General features: G+C 42.6%; 1 protein-coding gene across 6 annotated transcripts in view; it reads left to right on the top strand.

Moving 5' to 3' along the window:
- prepl (prolyl endopeptidase like) overlaps positions 1-17,397 on the top strand; it is a 73,466-nt gene that overhangs the window by 25,983 nt on the left and 30,086 nt on the right. For 5 of the 6 annotated variants that reach the window (XM_072264984.1, XM_072264985.1, XM_072264983.1 and 2 more), the window contains 5 exons: positions 644-832; positions 4,383-4,586; positions 12,762-12,937; positions 13,826-14,042; positions 17,127-17,276. In XM_072264984.1, coding sequence (XP_072121085.1) covers positions 644-832; positions 4,383-4,586; positions 12,762-12,937; positions 13,826-14,042; positions 17,127-17,276 — 936 coding nt within the window. The remainder of the gene's footprint in view (positions 1-643; positions 833-4,382; positions 4,587-12,761; positions 12,938-13,825; positions 14,043-17,126; positions 17,277-17,397) is intronic. The other variant, XM_072264986.1, reaches the window with a different exon arrangement.

Genomic DNA, 17,397 nt, shown 5'->3' with positions numbered 1-17,397 from the left:
TAACCCTAATGCAACTCATTCCACTGACAGCAATTTTGCCCCATCATCTGCCTGTCCTTCCTGACAGTTTCACTATACACTACCTATGCATCCCTATCCTCAGCCCTATCACTCCAGTTCCCATCCCCGTGCCAAATTAGTTTAAACCCTCCCCACAAGGATATTAGTCCCCTCCCCCCTCCATTTCAGGTGCAGGCTGTCAATTTTGTACGGGTCATACCTTCCCCAGATGAGATCCCAATGATCCATAAATCTAAAACCCTGCCTCTTGCACCAATTCCTCAGCCACGCATTCACCTGCCAAATCATCCTATTCTTGCCCTCACTGGTGCATGGCACAGGCAGCAATCCCAAGATTACTACTCTGTCGGTCGTGCATCTCGGCTTTCTATCCAGCTCTCTAAATTTTCTTTTTTCAGACTTTAATTTTCTGTCATTAACTGAAATATCATGAATTTAAGCATATACTCCATACAATTCAGGTGTATTCTACTTGTAGTTTTTGACCATTCATTTACTTAGTCAGAACCCACATGTTGGAAATTTGGGTGCATTGTATTTGTTCCCTGTGTGGAATGGTAGGAGGGGGGAAAATAGTGCTTGTAAGGGAACTCTTACAAATCATTAATGTTTTGTTTTTAAGCTGATGAAAGCTCCAATTTCTTCATCTGGAATGCAGAATTGGAAGACTGTTTATGCAGTCAAAGACAAACATAAACTAATCGATATGGAGCTGATCAATGATCATTGCATAATGATACTGAAGTATTATGGTCACTTATATTTGCATGTCTTTTCTCTCAAAGAGCCAGGAGCTGTTAAGTCCATCCCGGTATGTGAGAAATTCTTATTATTATTTTCTGCTTAATAATAACATCTTGGAAAACAGTAGGGTCTTTAAAGTTGAAAAGCAATAAAACTAGAAATATACATGTTAAATAATGCTAAAAGTGGGGGTAAAAAGTAGTGAGATGGCGTTCGAGGGTTCAATGTCCATTCAGAAAACTGATGACAGAGGGGAAGATGTTTTCCTTAAATCATTGGATGTGAAGAACCCAAGTTGACACCTCAGATCTGTTTACTTGAGGATTTTAATGTGTTTGTTGAGTTCTGAATATAAGTATACTTGTGGCATATCCTGAAATATATTTGTCAGTGCTTTTAAAAAATAGTTTTAACATTAACCTCAAGGGGGCCTCCTGGGAGGGAAAAAAAAACTGATTGTTGAAAAATCAATATTCCGTCTTGATTACATGGCTTGGTGCAAAATTGTAGATTCCTACAGTATTTTAGTGAGTTATTAATTCACAAAGGGAAACAGTCATCCATTCAACTTTGTTCTCTCAGCACTTTTGCTGCCCCCATTTTTTTCTTTTGATCCCTTAATGCAGAGCACTGTGAAGTTTAACTAATACAAAAATAAAAACAAACTGTAGAGGGATACTGGTAATTGGTGAGAAATGGCCCAGAATGATTCGTGTGGGAATACATTCTGAAACATATGTGAATTGGTAAGATTTGTCATTTGAACCTGATTTATACTTTGAATGAAAGGAAGCTGTGCACGGTGAAAGTGCGAAGGAACATGTGGTACAGGCAATACACAACTGCTACCTCTTTGTAGATGTGGAAGATAAAATGTGAGGAGTTATAATTTATCTCTATGAAAATGTGAACTTAGTATCGAATAAGTTACAGGAAAGATTTGGAATCCTTATGGGGCACCACAGATTTTCCATGATTCTGTGTAGGATGGAGAAATGTAAACATGCTTCAAAAAATTGAAGGTTAGAGATTACAGAAAAAATCTAAAATTATGAAACAAAAATTGATTGAACAGAGCGTGAAATAATGAGGTCACTTTCTCTGTAGTGTTGAGAAACATAGTGAAATATAGGATTTGGAACAGAATGCAAGTGTAGCTTGTTAATACAAACAACTTGTAATGTCACAGGGCCTGGTACTCCCTGATTCCGGCCCAGCTGGTCCATGCCAACCACAGTAGGCCCATTGGACATGTTCAGCCCATAACCCTCCAGGACCCTCCCTTCCATGTACCTACCCAGGTGCCTCATAAATGTTGCAGTTGTACCTGCGTCGACCACTTCCACTGGCAGCTCATTCCAGGTACTTACCAACCTCTGTGTAAAGAAGTTAACTCTTGGGTTTCTTTTAAATCTCTCCCCTCTTATACTGTAACTGTTTTGGACTTCCTAACCCTGGGGAGAATACTATGACCTTATCCATACCCCTCATGATATTATAGACTTCTGAGGTCATCCCTCATTTTCCTGCGTACCAGAGAATAAAGGTCCAGTGTGGCCAACCCCTCCCCTATAACTCAGGCCCTCTTGTCCAGGGAGCATCCTCCTAAATCTCTTCTGCACCCTCTTCAGCTTGACAATGTCCTTCCTATAACAGATTGACCAACATTGCGGCACAATCTTCTAAGTGCAGCCTCGCCATTAACCACAGCATAATGTCCCTGCACCTAACCTGTATTCCCTGACTGATGACGGCCAGCATGCTAAATTCCGTCTTTACTACTTGTTCTGCTTGCACAGTTGATTTCAGTGAACTGTGCACTTGAACTCCCAGTGCCCTCTGTTGCACAACAGCCATTCACTGTACTCTGGATTGGCTGTCCAAAATGCATCGCCTCACACCTGTCTGTATTGAAAACCATATACCATTCCTCAGCCGATCCCCTTGTATTTCATTCTAACCTGCTTCACTATCAACAAGACCCCTAATTTTGCACCATCAGCAAATTTTCTTATCATATGTCTACTCATATTCCAAATCATTTAATAGCAGAGGTCCCAGCACCCTGGATGGGGGCAAGAATTTGTGTGATGCGTCCAAGGTAGTTTCCTCCCTCAGTATATAGAGGAACCTACTCAGGAAGGAGCAATACTGAAGCTCCTCTTGGGAAACAAGGCGATCCAAGTAACTGAAGTGGAGCTGGGAAGCACTTCCGGTCCAGTGACCACAATTCTATTAGTTTTAAAATGGTCATGGGAAAAAAAGAAAGAACATATCTGTGGGTTCGGGTCCTGTAAGGCCAACTTCAAGGGCATAAGGCAGAATCTAGCTACTTAAAGATGTAGAAATAGTCGACAAGAGGGAGGCTTTTAAAAGAGTGATAAAGATTTCAGGAGCTGGGTGCATCTGTCAGGATGAAGGGTAGGCATAACAAATTCAAAAAGAACCTTGGCTCATGAGAGACAAAGGCTCTGGTATGGAGAAAGAAGGAAGCATTCACTGCATTTAGGCAGCTGGATATGAACGAATCTCTTGACAAATATAAAAATTTAAGATCAGGCTTAAGGAGGGAAGTCAGGAGAGCAAAACAGGATAAAAGATGGATTTGGCATGCAGAGTTAAAGATATTCCCAAGGTTTCTTTTCATTTATATTAACTATAAAAGGGCAACTATGGAAAGAATAGGTTTCTGAAAGACCATCAGGGCCTATGTGTGGAGCAGCAGGAGATGGCTGAGATTTTTTAATGTCAGTTTCTCTTTGAAGTTTACTGAGGAGAGGATTATAGATGCCAAAGAAATGAGGGCAATAAATATTGAGTTCTTGGATCATATAGAGATCACGAAGAAGGATCTTGGATCATATAGAAGATCTCATAAGCCTTTCTTTAAGCATATTAAGGTGGACAAATCTTCAGGGCCTGATCAAGAGCACCTTCAGACCTTATGGGAGGCCAGGGAAATTGTGGAGGACTTTGTACAGATATTTGCTTTGTCATTAGCAATTACTGAAGTTCCAGAAGAATGGAGGGTGGATAATGTTGTTCCATTGTTTGAGGAGGATAATAAGGGCAAGCCAGGGAACTTTAGGCCAGTGAACTTAAATTTACTTGTAGGGAAGTTACTGGAGGGAACTCTGAGGGGCAAGATCTACCTTCACTTAGATAATTAAGACCTGATCAGTAATAGCTTTGTGCATAGGAGGTCATGTCTGATAATCTTGTGGAGTTTTTCCAAAGAGGTAATTAAAGGGATGGATGAAGGTGGGTCAGAATACGTGGTCTATATTGACTTTAAAAGATCTTTGACAACACCTCACATGGCAGGCTGATCTGGAAGGTTAGGTCGCATGGAATTCAGGGGGAGCTAACGAGGTGGCTCAATGATTGGAAATGGAGGATGACGGTTGAAGGTTGATTCTCTAACTGGCCCAGTTGATAATGGAAAAACTGAAATCTCCCACTAGCACTACCCTACTATTCTCATAATTCATTGAATTCATTTTGAGATTAATGCTGCGTTGAATATCTGTCAATATTCATGATGTTATCTGTTACAAAACTAGAATATATTTGGGGAATACGTGCTTGTTTTAAACAATTGTCTTTTTGTCCTTTAGCTCCCAGCCTGGGCTTGTGCTATTGAGTGTGAAGCTTGCGTGGAAAATAAGGCAAACGTAATTTGTTTTCAGTTATCCTCTCCAGTGCAGCCCCCAGTGAGTTTTCAGTATTCGCTGGTTGAAGATGAGCTCTATATTCATGATGAAGCTTGGCTAGATGATACCAAGGACTATATAGTGACTCGCTTAAAAGCACAAAGTGTGGTAAGATGTGGTTGTGTACTTGCATTACTGAACTAAACCCAAAATGTGAGTTCAGGTCCCATTGAAACCAATAATTTAGTCAGTAGAAAAAGGATCCAGTGCTTTTCCAGCATGTATGACAAATAATCTCTTTTTGGGCTTCCAACTGGATATAGTTATCAATTCTAACCAACGTTTCGATGACAAACTCTGCCTCCTTCAGCGGGGATGATGCCTGGGCATGTCTAGTCCGGTGGTATTTACACCCCTGTTGTTTGTTCCTCCTGATTGGTTAGTCCTCATCCGATCAGGTTTCTGCTCTCCCACCTTCTTTACAATTGAATACCTGTTTTTTCCTAGAGTGAGCTATTCATCTTTGTTAAAATTCTTCCCCTCTAGCTTAATTTCAATGGCTTCCTTTACCAGGTGGTCCCAAAAGCCATTGGTATGGCACAGTAGTTTTCGTGCTGTTGAAGTCAATCCTATGGCCATTGCGAATGCAATGATTTGCTATCACCAATTTCTCCAGTAACCCAAACAGTTACTCTTTCTGTGCTCCTTGATGCTCACATCCTGTCTGGCCGATTGTACGCTGCTCCGCTTTCACAGAAATTCCTGTAAATGCCAACCGACCTGAGTCCCAGGTCATCTTTGACCTGCATAAGCTGGGACTTGAGCTTCCTTGCGGGTTTGTGGATGGTATTAATCCAGTGTTTCTTCAGGATTCTGGTGACCCTTCCAAAAACCATGGAAATATAGACACTAGACACTAGAATACTACAGCATGGTACAGGCCCTTCAGCCCTCAATGTTGTGCCGACCCATATATTCCTAAAAAAAAGTACTAAACCCACACTACCACGTAACCCTCTATTTTTCTTTCATCCATGTGCCTGTCCAAGAGGCTCTTAAATACCCCTAATGTTTTAGCCTCCACCACCATCCCTGGCAAGTCATTCCAGGCACCCACAACCCTCTGTGTTTTAAAAAAAAAACCTGATGTCTCCCGAAAATTCCCTCCCTTAACTTTGTACATAGGCCCTCTGGTGTTTGCTATTTGTGCCCTGGGAAACAGGTACTGGCTATCCACCATATCTATGCCTCTCATAATCTTATAGACCTCTATCAAGTCCCCTCTCATCCTTCTACACTCTAAAGAGTAAAGTCCCAGCTCTGCTAACCTTGCCTCATAAGACTTGTTTTCCAATCCAGGCAACATCCTGGTAATCTCCTCTGCACCCTCTCCATAGCTTCCACATCCTTCCTATAATGAGGTGACCAGAACTGAACACAATACTCTTAAGTGTGGTCTCACCAGAGATTTGTAGAGTTGCAACATGACCTCTCTACTCTTGAACTCAATCCCCCTATTAATGAAGCCTAGAATCCCAGAGGCCGCCTTAACTATCCTATCAACCTGTGCAGTGACCTTGAGGGATGTATGGATTTGAACCCCAAGGTTCCTCTGTTCATCCACACTCTTAAGTAACCGACCATTAACCCTGTACTCAGCCTTCTGGTTTGTCCTTCCAAAATGCATCACCTCACACTTACCCAGATTGAACTCCATCTGCCACTTTTCTGCCCAACTCTGCATCCTGTCTATATCCTCTTGTAACCTTTGGCAACCTACAGCTCCATCCACAACTCCTCCAATCTTCGTGTCATCCTCAAACTTACTCACCCATCCTTCCGCCTCTTCAGGTCATTTATAAAAATCACGAAGAGCATGAGTCCCAGGACAGATCCTTGCAGCACTCCACTGGTCACCGACCTCTAGGCTGAATACTTTCCTTTCACTACTACCCTCTGCTTTCTTCCTGTAAGCCAATTTTTTTATCCAAACAGCTAAGGTTCCACTGACCCCATGCCTCATGACTTTCTGGATGAGTCTCTCATGGGGGACCTTGTCAAATGCCTTGCTAAAATCCATGTAGACCACATCTACCGCCCTACCCTCATCAATTTCTTTTGTTACCTCTTCAAATGACTCAATTAGGCTTGTGGGGCACGACCTTCCCTTCACAAAGCCATGTTGACTATCCTTGAGTAGACTGTACTTCTCCAAGTAGTCATAGTCATACTTTATTGATCCCGAGGGAAAGACTCCTTTCCAATCGTTTGCAGACCACGGTTGTAAGACTCACTGGTCTGTCATTCCCAGGATTCTCCCTGTTACCTTTTTTAAACAAGGGAACTACATTTGCCATTCTCCAATCCTCCGGCACCTCCCCTGCAGCCAAAGAGGATTCAAAGATCATAGCTACTGCTCCAGCGATCTCTTCTCTCACTTCCCACAGCAACCTGGCGTATATCACAATCGGCCCTGGGGACTTAGCAATCTTGATGTTTTTAAGAAGATCCAACACTACTTCTTCCTTAATCTCCACATTGTCCAGCACATCGGCCTGTTCTATTTCGACCTCACCCTGATCAAGGTCCTTTTCAGTTGTGAATACTGAAGCAAAGTATTCATTTAGGACCTCCCCAACCTCTTCCGCCTCCAGGCACATGTTGCCTTCTTTATCCTTTAGTGGCCCACCTTCATTCTTATCATCCTTCTGTTCTTCACGTACGCATAGAACGCCGTGGGGTTCTCCTTAATCCTACATGCCAAGGCCTTCTCACGTCCCCTTCGAGCTCTTCTAAGTCCTTTCTTAAGCTCCTTCCTGACTACCCTATATCTCTCATGAGCAATGTTCCCTCTAATTTTTAGTAGTCAGTGTGCACAAAAATCTTATGTTGTGCAAATTTTTTCCTGTGACAAAAGTATGTGCGCACTGAATGCACACGTGGGACAGTTTATGTAGGTTTACAAAATATTTGACATAAAACTGCACAGAATAACAACAAAATCACATACGTATTTAAGTCACACACACAAAAAGTGCTGGTGAACACAGCAGGCCGGGTAGCATCTATAGGAAGAGGTACAGTCGACGTTTCGGGCCGAGACCCTTCGTCAGGACTAACTGAAAGAAGAGATAGTAAGAGATTTCAGAGGGGGAGGGGAGATCCAAAATGATAGGAGAAGACAGGAGGGGGAGGGATGGAGCTAAGATCTGGAAGGTTGATTGGCAAAAGGGATACCAGGCTGCAGAAGGGAGAGGATTGTGGGATGGGAGGCCTAGGGAGAAAGAAAGGGGGGGGGGAGCCCAGAGGATGGGCAAGAGTTATAGTGAGAGGGACAGAGGGAGAAAAAAGAGAGGAAAGAAAAAAAAATAATAATAAATAAATAAGGGATGGAGGAGGGGCATTAACGGAAGTTAGAGAGATCAATGTTCATGCCATCAGGTTGGAGATATTTAATTTTTATCATATTTAAGTCATTCAATTATTTTTTTCTCTCTCCTGTCTTTGGCATTTACCCATTCTTTGTTAACTCTATTTCGACTAATAGGACTTCCATCCCATTGATAGCTTTTGATTCTCACTAACATATCCAAATGACATTCACCTAAACGGTTTCTCAGCTTGTTTCTGAGTTGATTCATTAGGCTAAAACCTCGCTCACAGTCCGCACTAGACGCAAGAAAGGTTCCCCCAATGTCCATCAACTGTGCAAGGTCGCAAGACTGTTCATTTTGAAGTACGAATACCACGATTTGAGCAAAGTTTGAAATCGGTTTGGATTTTTTTCTTGCATGGAAAATTTGAAATCATTAAACTGTCTAATTATTACAATATTTTCAGCTAGAAATTCATGATATTTTAGACATAAGGCATTAAGTTGTTCATTGCCAAATGTGAAGAGACAATCTGCAATTGCGGAGAAATCAAAAGCTGGCCATTCTTGTACCTCAAATTTGATCTCCTCTGGGTTTGATCGTTTTCGCTCTCGCTCATCTGCACTCAAACGTAAAATGCGTAGCACTCCTGTAACGGATAATGATGGGTTCTGTTGCCTGAGCTTTTGTACACCGTCCAAATGCGATTTACTTGCCAAATGACACTTCAAAAAGTCAAGTTTCCAAATATCATCCCACTTCTTTCCATTAGCAAATTCTCCAGCAACTTTCACATCACGACAATACAAACAGGTAACTCCAGTTTCCGAATCATACATAAATATTTCTCGTAGCTGAACGTTCATGACCTCATGAGCTTTTAGTGTAACAGTTTCTACTATTTTGTTAAGCCATTCAACTTTAAACAAATTTGCAGTTCTTTTGCGCTTCACGCCCTTCGCGCCCTTCGCTTCTTTTGAATTCGACATAGTGAATCAATATTTTTTCCAATAAAAACTTAGTAAGCTACCTACAGGATTTGAAACAGATCTTTGTAAACTTTACGATATGAACACTGTCCGCCAAACATGGCTGCTACCGTGATGCAGCTGTACAAACCAGAACAGGATAGTTGAGGTGACATAAATTAGTGACGTGCATTGTGGTATTTGAAAAACCGACTAATGAGTTAACAGAAACAGTTAGCTAGAAGATTATTTTCAAGAAGTATAATTATTAACTACTACATTATTTTAGGTAACTAACCTTTTGTGCGCACGTTAATTTCCTTTGTGCGCTGGTTGAAAAATGTGTGAATGCGCACAGCTTAGAGGGAACCATGCTCATGAGTCCCTCCTGCTTCCTTCTTCCTCTTGACGAGTTGCCTCATGTGTTTCGTCAGCCACGGTTCCCTTTTCCTATCATTTTTTCCTTGTCTCAGTGGAACAAACCCATCCTGAACCCAGCACGTAGTCCCTAAACTTCCTCCACATTACTTCTGTGCTTTCACCCTTTAACATCTGTTTCCTATTTACTCTCGCTAGTTCCTGCCTCATCACTTCATAGTTAGCCCTTCCCCGGTTAAGCACTTTCCCATTTTGTCTGTTTTTATCCTTTTCCATAGCAATGCTGAAGCTAAGGGAGTTGTGGTCACTCTCACCACAAATGCTCCCCCACCAAGAGGTATGCCACCTGACCAGGTTCATTACCCAGAACTAGATCCAGTATGACCTCTCCTCTCATTGGCTGATCCACATACTGTGTCAGGAATCCTTCTGAACACACCTGACAGGAAGGGAAGTTGAAATCACCCATAACGACAACCCTGTATTTCCTGCACCATTCTAAAATCTGCCTGCTTATCTGCTCCTCGGTGTCCCAAGGGCTATTTGGGGGCTATGGCGCGTGGCCAAGTGGTTAAGGCGTTGGTCCAGTGATCTGAAGGTCTCTAGTTCGAGCCTCAGCTGAGGCAGCGTGCTGTGTCCTTGAGCAAGGCACTTAACCACACATTGCTCTGTGACGACACTGGTGCCAAGCTGTATGGGTCCTAATGCCCTTCCCTTGGACAACATTGGTGTCGTGGAGAGGGGAGACTTGCAGCATGGGCAACTGCTGGTCTTCCATACAACCTTGCCCAGGCCTGCGCCCTGGAAACCTTCCAAGGTGCAAATCCGTGGTCTCATGAGACTAACAGATGCCTACTAGACTACTCCCAGCACAGTGATTGATCCCTTCCTATTTCTGACTTCCACACTGACTCAGTGAACACTCCCTCTGCAGCGTCCTCCCTTTCTATAGCCATGATACTATCCCTGACCAGTAATACTACACCACCCCCTTTTCTACCTCCCATCCTATTCCTTTTAAAACACCTAAACCCCAATACCTGCGTCAGCTAATCCTGCCCTTCCTCCAGCCAAGTTTCAGTAACGGCCACAACATCGTAGTCCCACGTACTGATCCATGCTCTAAGTTCATCCCCTTTATTCCTAATACTCCTAGCGTTGAAATAGACACATTTCAGCTCCTCTAACTGGTTACATTTATGTTTTGTCCCCTGCCTGTCCTTCCTCACCAACTCAGAACACATAGCATCTTGCCCTTGTCCTTCTACCTTGATCTCTGCACTCACATTCGGACTCCCACCCCCCTGCCAAACTAGTTTAAACCCTCCCCAACAGCTCTAGCAAACCTGCCTGCCAGAATATTGGTCCCTTTCCAGTTCAGGTGCAGCCTGTCCTTTTTGTACAGGTCAGACCTTCCCCAGAAGATATCCCAGTGATCCAGAAATGATGTAATGATGCAACTCTATAAAACTCTGGTTAGGCCACAATTGGAGTACTGTGTCCATTTCTGGTCGCCTCACTATAGGAAGGATGTGGAAGCATTGGAAAAGGTACAGAGGAGATTTACCAGGATGCTGCTTGGTTTAGAGAGTATGGATTATGATCAGAGATTAAGGGAGCTAGGGCTTTTCTCTTTGGAAAGAAGGAGGATCAGAGGAGACATGATAGAGGTGTACAAGATAATAAGAGGAATAGATAGAGTGGGTAGCCAGCTCTTCTTCCCCGGGACACCACTACTCAATACAAGAGGACATGGCTTTAAGGTAAGGGGTGGGAAGTTCAAGGAGGATTTTGGAGGAAGGTTTTTTACTCAGAGAGTGGTTGGTGCGTGGAATGCACTGCCTGAGTCAGTGGTGGAGGCAGATACACTAGTGAAGTTTAAGAGACTACTAGACAGGTATATGGAGGAATTTAAGGTGGGGGGTTATATGGGAGGCAGTGTTTGAGGGTCGGCACAACATTGTGGGCCGAAGGGCCTGTAATGTGCTGTACTATTCTATGTTCTATGTTAAATCTGAACCCCTGCCCCCTGCACCAACTCTTCAGCCACGCATTCATCTGCCATAACTTCCTGTTCCTACCCTCTCTGTCTCGTGGCATAGGCAGCATTCCCGAGATTACCACCCTTGAGGTCCTGCTTTTTAACTTCTTTCCTAACTCCCTATATTCCTTCTTCAGGACCTCATCCCTACTCCTATCTATGTCATTGGTCACCACGTGGACCACAACATCTGGCTGCTCACCCTCTCTCCTGAGAATACCAAGAACTCGATCCGAGATATCGCGGACCCTGGCGCCAGGGAGGCAACAGACCAGGAAAGACAATCAGTAGTGATGGGTTCCTTCTCGTTGTTAGGTTTCCTGGTTTTTCTGTTGGACCTTTAAGGCCCTGATTGATTGTTTTCAGGGGCCCAGTCATGTTCTAAGTAAGAACTGGAATTCAATTTTACACAAGGTAGGAGAGTAGAAACCTGATTGGATGAGGACTAACCAATCAGGAGGGACGGACGATGGGAGTATAACCACCACTGGACTAGACATGCCCAGGCACCAATCCTGATGATGATGGCAGAGCTTATCCTTGGAACATCAGTAAATTCTATATCTGTACCCAGCTGGAAGCCTGAGAAAAGTTTATTTGTAGAATTTTTAAAATAGATTTGTAAATATAAAATTGGCTTTTGTTATGTGACTATTGGATTGTAAGATTGTAGTAAAATACAGTTCATTAATCTTCAGGAATACATCTGATTTGTACTTATCTCTAATCCCATTCAATCATAACTGACAATTCATTCTCTTCTGAAGTGATTTTGCAGGACACAAGTTCATAGAACTTCTGATCCCAAGAATGAAAATGAAGATAATGCCAAAAAAAGTGTTTTCAATTGTATTGGTACAATGTTATAAATAGTTTCATTTGCTCAGGAACTGTTCCCCTAATGTTTCAAAACTGCTACCTTAAAAGACCCATCCTTTAAAATGAACCATGATTGCCCCCATACCCATCCTGATGTTAGTAAAGTATTCCAACCTCCTCTTATACATCTAAAGTCACACAGTAGATTTTTAGTTGTTGTGACTAATTTGTCCTTTGTTGTCTTGCTGACCACTTCTCAGCTCCAGCGTTTCCCTTCCAGGCCAAGCCAGTGAGACTGTTACTGCTTGGTTTTCTTCTGATCCAACCTGCTGCAGTCAGTGCACCTACAGCAATAGTTTCCCTTCCCATTCTACTCAGAATTGTGTCTGGATTCCCCCAAAACATCTAACCCCAGTGCCATTTCTCTTCCTTACCTGTACCTGTAGTGTGTTGTGCACAGTGTCAGGTTCTCCTGTTTTAACACTCAAATACCACACTCCTACCATCTGTTGTGTGGTCATGGCTGTGGTGGTTTTCTGCCATTCACATGTGCTGATTTTCATAGAAGAGCTTGACTATCCAAACACAGTGGGTGGGTTTGTACCTGCATCAAAATGATGATGTCACCCCAACACAGGATGGAAATTGATTATACGTAAAAGTTCACTGTTTTATTATGCACATGCTAAACAGTAATGTGAGAGGAATGTGTGTAAAATACTTATGAATTTGCAAATTTTGCTACTGTTATTTTTATTTTCAGGATGGAACGTTGGTACCCATATCAGTTTTTCATAAAACGGTGTTAAGTCAAATGAATGAAAAACCTTTGTTGGTCCATGTCTATGGGGCTTATGGTATGGACTTGAATGTTGACTTTAAGCCAGAACAGTTAATGTTATTGGAAGATGGCTGGATTTTAGCATATTGCCATGTAAGGTAAAGTCTCCCGGCTTCGTTGGCATTTCATCATTTTGCAGTGTTACTTGCCAGCTATCTGTTTCTGGATGATGTTCAATTTTCTCAAAATAAACACTTGAAAGTAAGAAGGAACTTGCCTCTACCAGACTTGATCAGATTTTGGATGCAGAACTCAATAAACAACCACTGCCACATGTGTAAAAGTGCTGACAACCTTACACTAATTTCTAGGCACAACTTTGTCACAATGCCCTATAGCGTTTCACAGTAATTAACAACATAAGTAGGGGCGGCGTGGTGGCCGAGTGGTTAGCACAATGCTTTACGGTACAGGGCGGGTTCAGTTCCCACTGCTGCCTGTAAGGAGTTTGTACGTTCTCCCTGTGATCACGTGGGTTTCCTCAGTGCTTCTGTTTCCTCCCACAGTCCAAAGACCTCCTGGCTGGTAGGATAATTGGTCATTGTAAATTGTCCCATGACTAGGCTAGAACCTAAACTGGGGGCTTGCTGGGTGACACAGCTCAAAGGGCCAGAAGGACGTGTTTCGTGCTGTATCTCAATAAAATAAAAGTGTTTCACTTCGAGAAAGCAATATTGTGTACAGCTGAAAAACCACAACCAGTAGTGTGATGAGTGACCCATTTTATTTACTTATGTTGGTTGACTGAACACTGACAAAATGCTCTACTTCTCCCAGCTTGTGACATTTCATCAAATAACAGTATGAACCCTAGCACCATACTGCCCTTTGAACTTCTGAAATCAACAAAATCTCAAACTCCATTACAAGTACCTGTCTCTACTCCAACTTCAGACATATTTTGCTTATGGAAAAAGTCACAATGCTATTGATTTTATGAACTTGATTCCAACATTTGTCTGTATATATTTTGCTTTCTATTCCAGAGGTGGTGGTGAGTTGGGTTTAAACTGGCACAAAGCTGGTCGGTTAGATAAGAAGCACATTGGCAGAGAAGACTTGCAGGCTTGTCTGTGCTGCTTGCATACGATGGGATATTCCAACCCCAGGCAGACAGCACTCACAGCAAGTAGTGCAGGTGGACTCCTTGTTGGAAGCTTGTGCAACACATCACCTGATTCCATCAGAGCTGTTGTTTTACGAGTAAGTTGAGAGCTAGTAATACTTTTAAACTTAGTTTCAAAAAGATTGTGTAGGTAATTACTGCATGAGGTGCTGATGGATCTCCTGAAGTACTGTTAAATGCAACCCATGGTTCCCCTTGTCTTTGAGTTTCCAACGAGTTATCTTCCCTTCTCTTTTTCTTTCTCACTGTTTCTCTCTAGGATTTCTGATTTGTGCTGGTTAATAAGTAATAATGATGCTAACTGAAAGAATGCAATCAGAATGGGGGAGAAAATTTGCAAACTTTGAGTGATGGGTGTGAGCCACTAAAGAATTAGTGATTTAAGAGGCAAAGGTCATCAACAAGAAGCAAAGGGGACACTACATTTTCTGTCTTGTACTTTCTTTCCTCTGCCTGTTCATCCCTCTCATTCTTCTTATCTTAGAATAAGCCAACAGCTGCAATGTCATACAGTGGACAATTTGTTCATGGAGGGAACAAATTCTTCTGTGAATTTCAGCTTGCTTGTCAAAACGAGCTGCAAACACACAAGACGTCTGGATCCCATCCCTGGCCTAAGACCTGCATGTGTTCCTGACCCTGATGTCAACGCTGACTGCTCGCTGACTATTGATATTTCACCATTTGCTAGCGTTGGACATCAACTACAGCTCAATGGCAAACAGGATTCACCACAGGAGAAGGATCTGGAGAAACACGCTTTTTCTTTTTCAACCTACACTTCTTTGAGCTAACATCTTGATGCAGAGAGGGATCGTGCAATCCATCTCTATAGCTCCCCTGAAGGTGGTTGCACTGTTGTGTTCAGCAAAAAGAGTGGTGGGCAGCTTGAATGTGCTGCCAGCAGTGGTAATGGAAGCAAATATGATAGAACTGTTTAAAAGGATTTTAGATAGGAACATGAATGTATATTTTTTTTAAAATGCAGGGATAGGAACATTGTGTAGGCTGAAGGAATTAGTTTAGTTAGGCATGTAATTACTAGTTTAATTTGTTTGGCACAACATTGTGGGCTCAAGGGTCTGTTCCCCTGTTGTACTTTGTTCATTTCCGATTATACATAGCCAGCCACCACAGGCACGCAGATCAATACGATGGCAAGTTGGCTGATTCTGAGGACGTGGTGTATTGTTGTTAGTGGAAGGGTGAACTGAAATTTTCAAGATGGAACAATCCCTTTTAGAGTACTGAAAATGGAATAGAGAAGACGTGTCTGGTGACAACAATGTGAGAAATACTGGCTGATCAGTTTTACATGAAAGTTGACAGGGTCGAAAGTGAGGACAGGGACCCTATTCTATTTCTGGGAGTGAGGTGTGCAGAACTTCAGAAGTCCAACACCCATAGTTTTTGGTAATGGATTACTTAAGATCCTTGTTATTAATTGCAGGACTTTGCTGAATGTGTCTTCGTGTTAAACAATTCCTTCAATTGAACTCTCTCTCCAGATCATGCGTTCAGCTGTAGGCACTCACAAGGACCCAAGCTACACCTGCTGTTTTGAGGGTTACAAGAAACAATCTTTGATCCAGTCCTACTCAGCTGGTTTTCCAGTATATCAATGACTGCATTGCTGCTTCCCCCTGCACTCCATTCAAAATAGGACATTTTCATTGCTTTTGCTGCCTGGTTTCACCCTGCTCTCACCTTCATATGGTGAGTCTCTAACCCTACCATTTACTTCCCTTTCTAATTCTGTCTGCCTCCATTTTGGGGAATAGGCTTGCACAAACGTTAATTACATGCCTACAGACTCACACAGTTATTCTGGTTATATCTCCAAATGCCCTGAATCCTATAAAGACTCCACTCTATTTTCACAGTTCAGCTGTCTCTATCACACTTTCGCTGATGATGAAACTTTCTCCATGTCTTCTTCCTTCATTGCAAGCTACCATTGTTGATGGAGCCTTTGACTGTACTACATCTGTTGACTTTCAGCTCATCTGATTTCTGTACTTCAGCGTGTATTCACAAAATGGAGTTCAACCTAGATAAGTGTGAGGTGGTTCATTTTGGTAGGTCAAATATGATGGCAGAATATAGTATTAATGGTAAGACTCTTGGCAGTGTGGAGGATCAGAAGGATCTTGGGGTCCGAGTCCACAGGACACTCAAAGCTGCTGCACAGGTTGACTCTGTGGTTAAGAAGGCATACGGAGCATTGGCCTTCATCAATCATGGGATTGAGTTTAAGATCCGAGAGGTATTTTTGCAGCTACATAAGACCCTGGACAGACCCCACTTGGAGTACTGTGCTCAATTCAGGTTGCCTCACTACAGGAAGGACGTGGAAACCATAGAAAGGGTGCAGAGGAGATTTACAAGGACTTTGCCTGGATTGGGGAGCATGCCTTATGAGAATAGGTTGAGTGAACTCAGCCTTTTCTCCTTGGAGCGACGGAGGATGAGAGGTGACCTTATAGAGGTGTACAAGGTAATGAGAGGCATTGATTGTGTGGATAGTCAGAGGCTTTGTCACAGGGCTGAAATGGCTAGCATGAGAAGGCACAGTTTTAAGGTGCTTAGAAGTAGGTACAGAGGAGATGTCAGGGGTAAGTTTTTTACGCAGAGAGTGGTGAGTGCGTGGAATGGGCTGCCGATGGCAGTGGTGGAGGCGGAAACGATGGGGTCTTTTAGGAGACTCCTGGATGGATACATAGAGCTTAGAAAAATAGAGGGCTATGGGTAAGCCTAGGTAGTTCTAAGGTAAGGACACGTTTGGCACAGCTTTGTGGGTCGAAGGGCCTGTATTGTGCTGTAGGTTTTCTGTGTTTCTGAAACCACATGAGCTGGAGAGCAAGTAAGAGATAGCAACGACGGGAAGTGAGATCAATCCAACCCAATCATGACACTGAGTTTAAATTTTATATCTGTTTAGTTATTGGTGTGTTGTTAGACCAGTGGTGAGAAAAGGCAGATATTTGGTCTTGCTGATAAATCAACAGTTTCGTAGAGGCATTTCCTTGAACATTATGCCTGTGATCTACTGTTGAGTGGGTTGGAACAGAGATTTTGTATATAGGATTCTCTTTGTTGTCAATTGTCTGTTAATACATTATTGAGCTGCTGACTGCATCAGATTTTTTTATGATCCACAGGCCCCTTTCCTTGATGTTCTCAACACCATGCTGGACTCTTCATTACCACTCACCAATGAAGATCAAGAAGAATGGGGAAACCCTCTGTCTGACCAAAGACTTTTCAAGTACATTCAAGCTTATTGTCCATATCAGAATATTAAGCCACAGGTAAGCTGAAATAAAGTGTCTTTGATCTGAAATATTAACTCTGTTTTCACACGTTTCCTGGAATGTTGCCAGCATTTTCTGTTTTTAACTTGGTTGCTGGAAAAATGAAGTTTTGATTTTT

The sequence above is a fragment of the Mobula birostris genome, chromosome 8 (genome assembly GCF_030028105.1).
Source record: "Mobula birostris isolate sMobBir1 chromosome 8, sMobBir1.hap1, whole genome shotgun sequence".
NCBI classification, from domain to species: domain Eukaryota; kingdom Metazoa; phylum Chordata; class Chondrichthyes; order Myliobatiformes; family Myliobatidae; genus Mobula; species Mobula birostris.
Note: the sequence above shows the minus strand (reverse complement) of the source record. Positions and strands in the feature narration are given on the sequence as shown.